Below are 13,912 nucleotides of genomic sequence, written 5' to 3' on the forward strand. Positions count from 1 at the left end.
TTGAATAATGCGCTCAGTCTACATAATTTTGGATGAGATACGGCCAGAAATTAGTCCTGACTTTCACCCCATTTCATTTGTAATCAGAAACAAGGCACTGTTTTCTGGTGACAAAAGTAACATACATAAAACATGTATGTAACATACATAAAATAATTGTTTATTTTCTTTCCACTAGATGGTATAATTTCATCCAGTAACAATGGTTAGAGCTAGATTTTCTTGATGACAAAGGGAAACAGAAGTGACTGAACTTTTCAGCAAGGGTGTCTTATTTAAAGAGGTTCGATCCTTGGGTTTTGGGTAGCCATTTTGGGTCCCCTGTAGTCTGAAAATTCTGCATTACATATTAATTCTAGTAGTATATTTATATTTTACAATACAAAATTATCTTTATTGAATGAAATTGTTTTCAAAAATTTTTCATTTTTACAGAGGGACTATATTTTGGGACTATAAGGGCTAAATTTTGTGGCGGGAGGTTTTCAAGAAGGTTCATAATTTACTAGTTTTAAAGTATTGATAATTTAACTTCCTAATTTTCAGCGCAGACCAATCTTCTTGATAGTTTGTGTATTACGATATATTCATGATGTTCTAAAAAACATATTCAAACAATATTTTTATATTTCTATCGATATATTTTGGCATATTTAGCTTATATCTCATATATAGAATTTAAGAAAAAATTAACTCCAATTATGGCCTAAAATTTGCTTATTTCATGTTATATCTCAAGTTTTTGAGATGTGACCCCTACTGTTTTTACTTTTAAATGAGACATTAAATGTATGTCTATTTGTATGCAAAGTTTTGGAAAGATGACATTACTATAATTTTACTTATTTGTGTTATAATTTGATTACTCCAAAATTTTGTAACATCTGTTGTTGTGTTCATTATGTACTGGCCTTTGAAGCCACCATTAAAGTAAGAGTTTTTAAACTTTGACTTAGATTTTACTTTTATAGTCACTTCATGTATTCAACTTCACACTGTATAAAAATCATAATTAAAAAATAGTTCAAACTATGAATATTTGTTTGATTTCTTCAAATTATCAATTTCCATGTTAAATTTTAGCAAAAATTTCAGGAAAATTATCATTTCTGTTTGGGGCCTTATATATATTTCCTAAAAATGGCATGTGACATGGGTCAAAAATAAAATAGATGAACACTTTAGGTTCCTATCTTTGTATCCAAGTGGTTTTTGGATGATTGACATTACTAGAATTTCAGGTGCCAACCTCAGTCCTTAATTTGGTTACAATGGTAACAACTATATTCTCTTCGTGACAAAAGGTAGCATAGGAGACAAGGCTTTTTCTGTGAAGCAGGGGGTATTGTTTTATTTGGTTACAATGGTTACAGCTATATTGTCTTGGTGACGAAAGGTAACATAGGTGACAAGGCTTTTTCTGTATACATGTATAGCTGAGGGTTTTATTTTATTTGGTTACAACGGTTAAAATGGTTGCAGCTATATTTATTTTATCTTGGTGACATAGGTTAAATTATGAATTTGTCATAACAAATTATCAATTTGTTAAAACAGATTAGTAAATTGTTATTACAGATTACTAATTTGTTATAACAAATTATCAATTTGTTATTACGGATTATCAATTTGTTAAAACAGATTACTAATTTGTTATATCACATTATCAATTTACAGATAAGTAATCTGTTAAAACAGATTATTGATTTGTTAAAACAGATTGCTAATTTGTTATAGCAGATTACTAATTTGTTATAACAAATTATCAATTTGTTAAAACATATTAGTAATCTGTAAAAACAAATTAATAATTTGTTATAACAAATTGATAATCTGTTACTCACAAATTATTAATCTGTTTCAACAAATTGATAATCTGTTATAAAAAATTAATAATTCGTTATTATAACAAATTGATAATTTTTATTGAAAAACAAATTGATAATTTGTTATAACAAATTAGTAATCTGTTATAAAAAAAAAATTGGCAATCTGTTTAAACAAATTAATAATCTGTTTTAACAAATTGATAATTTGTTATAACAAATTACTTATCTGTTTTAACAAATTGATAATTTGTTATAACAAATTAATTATCTGTTATAATAAATTGATAATCTGTTATAACAATTTAATAAAAAAAATACTTCTGCGGCCTAATACGCTTCCGTATTTTACGTGTGGATACTATAATAGTATGTACCAAGTTTGGTGGTTCAGTTCTGGAGGAAAAGTCAAAAATGGTGAAAAGTTTACAGACGGACTGGTGGCCGGACTACGGACAAAAAAAGTTATTAGGGACAGCTCACGAGTATAGCTCAATTGAGCTCATACATCTTCCCTCTATTCCCTGTCAGAATGTCTTAAAGGTCTGAGAATTTTATCAATTTTATTGAAAATATAAAGGTCTGAGAATTTTATCAATTTTATTGAAAATATAAAGGTCTGAGAATTTTATCAATTTTATTGAATAATCCTCTGGAAAATATCTAAGATCGTCATAGAAAAATTGACAGACTTTGTAAACCCGAAAACACGAATTGATAAACGTACAACTTATTGAAAAACTGTTTCCCAATCTGATCTACATCGTAAGTGAGTTTATTATGAAGGTATAAAATAAGTCTCACATGAAGATGTGAAATTACATTGAACAAAAAATAACACTAATGTTTCATTATTTCACAATCAGAAATAGTGTGTGGTTTGTTCTAATTTAAGATTGGAATCGTAAGTTCTCCATTGTATAAAACACCAAAGCACTTTAACGTTTTTGCATTTTCATAATGATTTGTACATCAACCATCGATATCGCTAATTTCTCAATAATATCCTGTCGCTATAGGTTTCCGATCGTCAACGCTACCGAATCAGAAAGTGCAGTTTCTAGCTATACACATGATAAATAAAAGGAATGCCGCATTTGACTAATGAAAATAAACGTAATTAATATCTATCCAATGCCGGTAGTATGATGCAACAAAATTTGACCATCGGAAACGTATGAATAGACGACACGATATTTAAACTATTAATTTCATTTCAATTTTATTTCCTATACATGTAAGTCCCTTTATAGGATTGATTTTTGATATGGAGTGTCTGCCACTTAAAACCTTTGAAGAGCTAGATTCCTGGAGTTCTGGTGACTTAATAGACTGCAGGGTTAACACAGTTCCATTAGCAAACAGAAAAGGGAGACCAAAGGGAATACCAAAGACGCTAGTATGTCATGACATGTGTGGAGGATATTTGACAGACAGGTATAACAGTATAATGGTAAATTACATTTCTTGAAAGCTGCTTGGTCCTTTTTGGGGTTTTTTTTTTTTTTGGCTATTACGGTATCAAATGTTTTTCCATAAATATCTAAAAAAAGTTATAGACTTTCACCTATTTACACCAGCAGAATTGGTTTCCTTTCAATAATAGAAATATTTGAAGTATGGGAAAACAAAAAAAAGCAAAAGCATCATGGAACGTGTTAAAAAATAAGGAACCATTTGGTTTCGTACCCACCAAATGAATTTAGTTTATTTAGCCCACATATTATACATCGATTTTAAACACAACAAACAACGGATTATAGTGAAATAATGTAAACAGGCTTATACTTGATTTGCCAAACATTTCTGAAATTTTATATCCTTTATTTATAGTGAGTGTCAAAGTTGTGTTACAAGCATACCTGCCAGGTGTGAGCCTTAATAAGGGGCGAAAAAACGGACACAAATTGTATATTTATCTTTTGACACAAATTGTATATTTATCTTTTGAAATATGGGTTAATTGACTGGGAAAACTATTTTAAAGCCTATTATTATGTAACAGAGACACTTATTGCCTCTGCTGGGGTTTGAACCCGGGTCCTCTGGCATGCCAGTCCAGCACTCTACCGATCGAGCTAAAGGGTTAACCCACTAGTCAGAGCTAGTAGGAATACCATATACCTGACTCTACCACAATTACACATACCAGTAAATGTACTAAAAAATCCATCATTTAAAATTATACATAAAATTTGATATCAAATCAGACCAAGCAGCATTAAGATATTGCAAAAGTTTTTTTATAGATAGCCAAAAAGTCAACATTATAAACTATTTCTGTGTTAAAAAAAATTGATACCTGTATATTAAATGCATAGGTAATAATTAATAATTAGTGCATAGGTAATAATTAATAATATGGTAGTAAACATGCACCAAACTATTGATATATGCACCACACAGAGACATATATACATTCCTGCAACACCTTGTAAACAAAATTTAAATCTGACATCTGATCAAAGACGTATATATATCTATATCAATGATATTAAATATACAATTTTTTTCCCAATCACGCAGCCCATTACAAATTTTATGAATTAACTGGTGTTTTTGTACCGTATATAAAAGAGTGAAATATGTAAGATTAAATTGAATAGTAAAAATTTAATTTATTTTAAGTAATATAGTTTTATATTTTTATTTTCAGATTTGTACAAGGTGCTGAGGATCCTCTGCCGTTCTGTTTTTACCACTGGCAGTACATTGACTCGTTTATCTACTTTAGCCATCATTTTGTCACTATTCCACCTGTAACTTGGATAAATGCAGCTCACAAACACGGAGTTAAATGTTATGGTATACAATGCTCTTAATGGTATTCTTAAAAACATAAAATGATTTTAAAAATTAATCAATTTGGGTGAAATCTCCCTCATGTTAGAAGTTTGTGGTTTCAACCCCTCATTAAGCCCTTCTGAATTTCTACACAAAACTCCATATATCAAATATTTTTCAATACATAAATATATATATTTCAATATATATTTAGGATTTTATCATTCAATATTTTTAGGTTTTTCAGAAATTCATTGAATGTACATATATTGAATTGGGTTGATGTATTCACAGAAAGAAAAGATGTTATTCTTAAAAACAGTTAATTACACCAGTATTAGATAAACTTGTATTTATACAGAAATATACATGTATTTATCTTTACTTTTCAATTTCAGGAACATTTATTACTGAATGGGATGAAGGGAAAGTTAGATGTCATAAAGTGATAGAATCTGAAGAGTCATTGAAGAAGGCAGCAGATAAATTGGTGGAGATAACAAAATACTTCCAGTTTGACGGCTGGCTTATCAACATTGAGAATGTTGTTGATGTATGTTGTATATTTTTCTGGATTATCAATAGTTTTTAGTTGGGGGGGGGGGGGGGGGAGCAGCTGGGTTTTTTTTTAAATAATTTTTTTTTGTTTTCCTTTTTTTCCTTTTTTATTTCGGGGGGGGGGGGGGGGGGGGGGGGGGGATAATCATTGTTTTAGATCCATTTGTATTTGTTGAAAATTTTATTCTCAAACAAAATTTATGATATGCTATTGCAGGGAGACAAAGTGGAGAACCTACGTAAGTTCGTGGAATACTTGACCAGCCAGATCCACCAAGCCATTCCAGGGTCAGAGGTGATATGGTATGACAGTGTCTTGAACACGGGTCAACTGAAGTGGCAAGATGAACTCAATGACAAAAATTGGTAATTTGATAAGAAATGAAAAAAAAAAACTTTACAACAAAACTAATATTACTATCAAACATATCTACGCAATATGATTGCAATGTTAGATATATTCAGGTTTTAACAATTCAACAAGAAATAAAAATTGTGCAATTTGTAGGAATAATTGAATTAAAATACAGTTAAAACTAATGCTTCGTATTGTTTATCCAAAGCACATTTGCATTAGTCTTCAACCATATTTAAAACATTGATACTTTTGAATTCCAGTATGTTTTTTGATGCCTGTGATGGAATTTTCTTGAACTACAACTGGAATGATGGGAAACTCCAAAACTCATTAGATTTGGCCAAGAACAAAGGAAGAGACATGGATGTATATGTGGGGATCGATGTGTTTGGTAGAGGATGTCTAGGAGGTGGGGGATACAACACTCTAGAGGTGAGAGTAACAAATAGCATTGGGAACATTTATTCATGGGGTTACTGTAGAAGCAGAAATATTCGTTGAGGATTTAATTTTGTTTTTTTTTGTTGGCAGTATAAATCAACAAATTCAAATCCATGACGAATTTTTAACCCAAGTATTAATGAATACAAGAGATAACGATAAATGAAATCAAATGCCAACGGAATTATACTTGCTAAAAAAACAAAAACAAAATTTTGACCCAACGAAAATATGTGCTTCTACAGTATATTAAATGAGTCCTCTTTCCATTCCACAAACAGGAGGTTTGATCACATTGTAATTACTATAAATTAAGAAGGTTATTTTCAATGTACATGTTGTGTGCAGAATTAGATGGAGAGAGCAAAGAGGGCAGGGGTTTAGATATGATTTGTAAGGCAAAATAAATGTATTGGTTCTCAGACACTGCTTCAATAGATCAAATGCTGCTGCATTATTATTATAATTTTATTGCCATATTGAAAAGGGGAACAACTCAATTTTCAATTTTGGAAAGTTACTGAGAATATGAAAATTAAGTTAACCCCCATTTGCAAGTCTTGCAATAAAAATAAAAACTTGCCTGCTGCATTATTGTTTAAAGTTTCTGGCCTCAGAAATAATATATGAATTTTTTTTTTGCCTCTGTAAGTTTTGTTGATTTGTAAGTACTAAAAACATGCAAAAAAATGGTATAAAATTTTTCTAATATGTGGTTTGAATAGTTAGATTTATATATTGTTGTTGTTCAATTCATCGCTCTGTAAGTCATAAAAATAGATATTACACATGTACACTTTCATATCCAACTATTTATTAGCTTCTGATCAAACGACATATGTTGTTATTAGAGGCAGCATGAGTTTTTTCTCAAACAATTTATTAAGACAATTAACTTTGTGGCATGCCATGATGTTGAACAAGTACAAGATTTATACATAATTGTAGTACGGTGTACTAGTCTGGTTTTAAGCAAAGTCTATGACTATATTTAATACTTTACAAACATCTGTTTTTTACCAAAGTTAAACTAAAATAATAAGTAATACCTATATTTAATGTGTGTCTTTTACAGTGGTAGTTCCTAGTGTAACGGTTTATGCATTTATTGTTCTTGTAGGCCCTAGCCGCAATTAGAAAATTTAATATGTCTGCTGCAATATTTGCTCCAGGATGGGTTTGGGAGACACAAGGAAAAGAAAGTTTCATAGAAAATGAGAACAGGTTAGAGATAGTACACATATATACAATGTACCTGTAAATGTGTAATCACCATACTACTGTAGATTCCTTATATTATGCAGGTACTTAATTCCACCATTCAACTGTTTTTTATCAATTTGCGAGAACATAAAATCACAAATGCTGAATTTTTATCATAGTTTTATGCAGTTTACACATGTCCAAAAAATAAAAGCGAGATTTCAAAATTCGTGATTCGTGAGGATATTAATTCCTCACGTTTAATTAGGAATTTACAGTAATTAATGTCTACCACAGGGTAGTTAGGAAACTATTTACTTGTGGCATCAGTGTTAAGAGAACTGGACAGTTAAAGCCATCTTGAGACTACATTAATCTCCTTGAAATCAAGAGCTATAGATGAAGAAGAAAAAAAAAAACTTTCAAATTCACGGCTTAAAATTTAAGTTTTTTCTTTCATACTGTATAATAGTGTATGGCCAAAATATATCATAATCAAAATTTGAGGGTAAATTTTATATGTAATTTGTTGTAGCCTCCTTAAAATCATTGTGTTGGTTGATTGTAGATTCTGGCGTTTACTTGAAAGTTATCTGCCTTCGACCGAAATCATCAGCTTGCCACTATACACCACATTTTGCCAAGGATTCGGAAAGAAATATAACTTACTTGGTGATGTGAGGAATGATTAAAAGCTAAATGTTGTTTTGATAATACCATGATATTGATATTTCTTTGTCAACAGCATAAAACAAAACTAATTTTATTTAAATCAAAAGTATATTTTATGTACTAATGATTGTTGACCAGCTGTCCAAAGAAAGGTACATTATAAACAAATAAGCTCACAATTATCTCTTCCTTCAAGGGAAGTTATTATTCTGTACAAAAGTAAACCTCTTTTTAGGTCACCTGAGTCACTCGGCTGATCTATTGCAATTGCTATCAGTCCGTCGATGTGCGTCGTAAGTTACCGTAACAATTTAACATTTTTAACTTCCTCTGAAAAAATACATGGCCAATTGTTTTCACAATGCGGTATGATGCATTCTTAGGGTAATTGTAAATTTCATGACTCTTGTCAGATTTACAGAGACCCAAGGGCCAGGGCCAAAAAAGCCAAAATTTGACAATTTTTTCTAAAATTTCCTCTACTTCTGCACATCTGAAAGTAAAACTGAATTCATAGTCATGTAGAACAGGAAGCCCTTTACTAAAACTGTAAATTCCATGTACATGTCCCCCAAGGTACATGTAGCGAGGGGATTTGACTCCAGGACGGGCCAAAATGGTCATATATAATGTTAATGCATATTATGTATGAAATATTCTTCTTCACTTGTGCTGAAACTGTGTACTATTTGAATGGAAGATGAATACACATTCAGAGGAGAGAATAAACCAGTTTATCAACATTAAGATTTTTACAATAGTCCTTGTTGAGGCAAGATTTCGGTCTTGGAAAAATTGGGGGGGGGGGGGGGGTGAACAAGGGCTGAATTCTGTTCTTTAAATATGCTGACATTGAAGGAAGATACAAAAAAAGTTTTAGAGAATTAATAAGGCTGTCCACCATTTTTTTTCTTTTTCATTTAAATAGCCCTGGAAGAATAATTTCTGTCTGGGCCTTGGGGTGGGTGGGTAAAACATGTGTACTAAGATAAGGCTATGATACTCAGGTGACTGTTAAGGCCTGCTGGCCTTTTGTTCTACTCTCCTAGGTTCATGTAGCCATTGAGAGCCTGCCCTTGGTATAACTTCTCCTTCCAGTCTGTCCATAACTAAAACTCACCTTTTCTTCTCTCTTACATGCAGGTACTAGTAAACCTCCCAGAAATGGGTAAAAGTCTTTCTGTACAAATGTAAACAGCTTTTTCTCTACTACCCTAGAAAGTCACTGAAGGCCAACTTTATAATCTCTCCCTTTAAGAGATTTAGTCTATCTTGACAAAAGCACACCTGCACTTCTTTTCTACCTCCATAGGTGGTCCATGAGGGATCCTGGTACAATTTGTCCCTCCAGGAGAGACAGCCCATCTGTACAAATGCACAGTTCCCCGTAGTACCAGAGGACCAGCCTTCCATTATGCCCTGTACAGAGGATCCATTTAGTGGGGGTGCATGTTTAGAACTCAGTGGAAACTTCCCTAGGGTCGACCAGCCTCTGCTGTTTAGGTAGGCAGAATTCGGAACCATACATGTACTCATAAAACAGTTCCCATCTGAGAAAATCTTTAATTACAAAAACAATTTTTTTGTTTCTTACCACTATAGCTACGCCCAAAATTACATGTTGTGTTTCAAAGATTTTACAGACACTAATTGCTCTTGGAATTTTTATCAAGGCCTGTTCAGCACAGTTGATGTATGGTCTGATGGGATAATATATTTTTCTTTCTCTCAAGCCATATTTGATAGTACATGAGGTACAAAACAAGAATATTTTCAAATTAATGAACAAATGCAAGATCGTGTTAGGAAGAGTAAATAAGAGGCATTAAATAAATTAAACTAATAAATTTTTTAGCAAACAAATATGGATAACTTTTCCAATAAATAACTATCTATGGTATTTATATAAGATTCCCAAATTTAATATTTTTAGTATAACTTTAACATTGGTTGAATATTTTTCATCAAATAATTTGTTGCAGACATGATGAGAAAATGCCTGACAATCCATAACTTAGAGCTATATATTCATACCCATGTATATTTACTACACAATGAACTAATTAGAACACATCTTTCTAGTATGTTATTCCACCTTCAATTTTTAATTGGTAGTTAGTGATTACATGTTTAGAATTTTGTAAAAATGACTCTTAGACCTTTTTTAAAGATAGTACATTCTTGTCCAAATATTTTCTTGAAAGAGGAGCGTTCATGAGCACTTGCCCAAATCTGTGTTAAGAATATAGAGAATTCTTGCAAATGCTTGATGTGCTGAATAGCTAGGCCTCAGGTGTGAACTTTCTATGTCTGAATATTTTCTAGCTAAAGATTTTATCAATGTATTTTTCTGATCAATTTTCTCTCTTGAACATACTGTTTGATATTTAAAATTGAAAAAAAAACCCATTCATGTCTTAATTTAGAAATCTCTCAATTTTGGATTTTAAATGTGTTACTATATTTTATAATTAATTCTTCTTATTTATTATATTGTTTGATTTTAGTGTCTGTGAAATCAAAGGTCCTGCTGATTTTCTTAAAGAATGTCTTATTGAAACTAAAGTGTATTTTGTGTCCCTTCAAACTGAAACCATTCAAAATTTTTAAAATATATATATGTTATTATTAAGGGCAAAGAATCTGTGTATATTTTCAGATTATTTGATACATCCATTACCCTACCTCATGAAGATGTCATTGTGTCCTACACATGCAAAATGGCGGACACCACAAACTGTGATATGTTCTTAAAGTTAGAGGTCCAGGCAGAGGATGGATCAAATCAAGTATGGATTCTACGGGAGAAGGAAATATCCAAACCGCAACCAAACATGACAGTATACACTCCCACAGAAATGGTGAAAGACCTTCCAAATGCTACTGTATCTACCAACAATGGTTGGGCTACCTGGTATGCGTTTTATTTTTTTCTACATATACAAAGAGTTTGAATATTTACATGGAATCACCAGCATGCGTTTTTTATGTTAAGCAAATTACGTAATTTGTTCTTTGATGAATTTATGTATTTGATTTCAGGAACTACTGTATCAATTGTACGGCAGAAGTAGATGTTCATGTGAAGTCCATTAGCTTTGGGTTAGAGTCCACCAATGCCAAAGGCAGGCAGTCGGTCAAGATTGGGCAATTACAGGTGGGAATATCTCTTACACGTGTATTGTAAAAGTAGTTATTTACGCATGGGGGATATTTTCACTAGATATGCCTTATGCTTTAAATCACTTAAAATACTCCCACATGTATAATAAAAAAATCAGAACTTTAGTGTGGTATATCACGCATTCACATATTTAATACCCATGGGTATTGTTTGACTAGAGAAAACGCTTACTTGGCCAAAACTATTACAGTACATATTAATTGGGTGTTTTTTCTATAGAAACAGATTTTTTTATTTAACTATACATGTAGCTATTGCATGTCAATATCAAGTGGGCATTACACATTTCTGATCAAAATTCCATATAGCATGATTAAAGGCATTCTTATCACTTCCATATTCCAAGGAATCTTTATTCATTCAGAGTTATCTAATCTTTGTTTTACAACTGAATGTAGAGTTTTTTGACCCATTTAAAGTTTTTACAATACAGTAAGAAAAAAGTACTTTGCGTTAGTGTATAAAAGAACATCTTTTATCAAATTTCTTATCAGAGTTATCTTGTGAATTCTCAACCTGCTGATAAAAAATGTTCATATTACAGATGATACCAAAGAAAGATCTCGAGTCTCTTGCTACAAGAGATTACGTGGAGGAAGTAAAGATAGAGGAGTTGTCCGAGGAGGGAAGGTGCAGGATCACCTGGCAGTGCCCCTCAGAGGCGGCCGTCTCATACTACAACGTGTATTCTACAGCTAATGGGAGCAAAACTCTGCTGGGGCGGAGCAAAACAAACTGCTTTTACACCGAGACCAGGTATAAGGGCAGTGTGTCTATCCAGCCGGTATTCTATTCCACCATACCAGGAAAGACAACAGTTGTTAAATGACATTCTGGTCGCAGAGAGAACTATTTGTAGCAGTTTATCTTTATACTGCTACCTCGCACTCAGGCAGCGTCATCTGCTGCAAATAATTCTAGCAGCAAAAACTTTCTGATGCATAATTTATTCATTGTGATAATACATTAGGGTGCAGTAGATACCAATGAACATTATTTATTACCATTATTTATCATAGGTTTTCACATAAACAATGATCTAATAAGCCAAAGTGCTGTAATCGTACTACTGGTATATTTAGCAGGTACAATATTTGGCAGCATTTGATTTTTCAGCAAGCTAGCGTGAACTTGAATTGGCATTTTTCTGAGTGTGCTCATTCTACTATAATATGAATGGCATTCAGCCATCTGCTCGAATTAGAGGATGTGGCTTTCTACTTCAAACTCTAAAAAGAATTTAAAATACACAGCCAAATGTACCTAATAAGTTTACAGTAGTTTAATTGATAACGATAAGTTGGAGGATTCTAACTTATTCTAGTCCACAGACTTTTGATCACGATTTTCTTTATGGATTTATGAAGTAGTGGAGAAAATGCTCATTGAGTATAAATATACATGTTTTTATATGAATGAATTGAATGCTGTGTAGCGCTTTACCTGTTTTGTAGCACTTTTTAACTTTTGAATTGTGATATTTAATTGATTAAAATCATTTTTTTATTGTTCGTACATTTAACAATATCCTTTATATTGGATATGTATATTTTTTTTAGTTAAAACAACTCATTATTATTCTGTGACTACTTCGATGTGATGTTTATTTTTTTGTTAAAATCAACCTTTTTGTTGTACATTTAAGCATCCTAAATAATGGATGAAGTGAAAACTGATATGTTTTTTGTATTTAAAACAATTTATTACCTATATTGTTCATGACATAAAAATGTACAAAATACTTAATAAAGATTTAAACATTTTTATATGTGTGGGTATACATTTTGTTTTTGACCGCCTACTCACCAAAATATAATTACATTGCATTGGAATAATCATATCCTGAATATTTATTTAGTTGTGAATGACTTTGCAACCATTTTAATGAAAAATATTGTCAAACATTTATCATACTTTTTAGTATCAAGCAACCTGACTCTGTACATATATATCAGGCAAAAAAATCTCGCCAATTAAGGGGGAAAAAAGCCACACTAATATGCGTTAAAATTTTAACATTTAATAACTGGCTCATTTTACAGTGCAATAGATGGACCATATATAAATACATATATAAAAGTGCATTTCATGTATCTGAAGTGTTATTTGTAATACATAATTTATTCTTTGCATTACATTACTAATTATCAAGTAAAATACAAAATGTATCTGAAATTGAAATTGCCTTTCTACATATCCTATGGAGGTCACATTCAATAACAGCTATTAATTCCTTTAACTTTGACTATCAATAACCTTTTTCAAAATTATCCAATTATTGATTTCATTTCAAAAGGATTTAGTTAATTTTAATTAATTATCAAATTTGTAAACACATCCTGGTCTCAAAAACCAACAGCTGATCTACATGTATAATACGTATTCATAACCATGTATTTCTGAAGTTATATTTCCCAGACAATTTATCATATAAGTATGAAACTGCACTGAAGTTAAATTTAATATTTAACCAAAATTCTCTGAAGATTTTTATAGCAGAATTTCTTGTCTCAATTTTTTTTCTAAGGATTATCACAAACATTGATAGGTCAGCATCGGGAAAAATTACAACAACAGTTGGCTTCACTTTTTGTACAGATTTGAAAAAAATGCAGTCTAATGCAGTATGATATACATTTTTAATGTCTTTATTTGAGTAAAAATATCCCCCAATCATAAGGCTGGTTTATGAAACATAGAAATAGGAAAACTTTACCCCCAGAAAATCACAATGATTATAGTATGTGCAAGCACAGGGGCATCTTGTCCTCTCTGCTGTCTATGACATATACATAAATGATGCAGTGTATTATTTATATACGTCATAGAGAGCAGATCAGATAAGATACTGTAAATTCCTAATTAAACGTGAGGAATTTAGATCCG

At 31.4% G+C, this 13,912-nt stretch overlaps 1 protein-coding gene across 1 annotated transcript; it reads left to right on the plus strand.

Annotated features, from left to right (window-relative positions):
• The first annotated feature begins 2,581 nt into the window (after positions 1 to 2,581).
• LOC105335769 (cytosolic endo-beta-N-acetylglucosaminidase) lies at positions 2,582 to 13,269 on the plus strand. The gene is made up of 12 exons (XM_034458484.2): positions 2,582 to 2,730; positions 3,080 to 3,263; positions 4,483 to 4,631; positions 5,009 to 5,163; positions 5,386 to 5,534; positions 5,787 to 5,958; positions 7,088 to 7,191; positions 7,739 to 7,847; positions 9,155 to 9,345; positions 10,502 to 10,756; positions 10,885 to 10,999; positions 11,571 to 13,269. The coding sequence occupies exons 2-12, from the start codon at positions 3,094 to 3,096 to the stop codon at positions 11,853 to 11,855; spliced, it is 1,854 nt and encodes a 617-aa protein (XP_034314375.2). The 5' UTR covers positions 2,582 to 2,730; positions 3,080 to 3,093; the 3' UTR covers positions 11,856 to 13,269.
• The last annotated feature ends 643 nt before the right edge of the window (positions 13,270 to 13,912 follow it).

Source organism: Magallana gigas, chromosome 7 (assembly GCF_963853765.1).
Source record: "Magallana gigas chromosome 7, xbMagGiga1.1, whole genome shotgun sequence".
Taxonomy (NCBI): domain Eukaryota; kingdom Metazoa; phylum Mollusca; class Bivalvia; order Ostreida; family Ostreidae; genus Magallana; species Magallana gigas.

What these genes read in the sequence shown, in the direction of transcription:
- LOC105335769 (XM_034458484.2), top strand. Translation starts at nt 3,094, where the DNA reads ATGGAGTGTCTGCCACTTAAAACCTTTGAAGAGCTAGATTCCTGGAGT. An exon ending in ACACGGAGTTAAATGTTATG is followed by an intron (nt 4,632 to 5,008) that starts GTATACAATGCT and finishes TTTCAATTTCAG; the next exon opens with GAACATTTATTACTGAATGG. An exon ending in GGGGATACAACACTCTAGAG is followed by an intron (nt 5,959 to 7,087) that starts GTGAGAGTAACA and finishes TTGTTCTTGTAG; the next exon opens with GCCCTAGCCGCAATTAGAAA.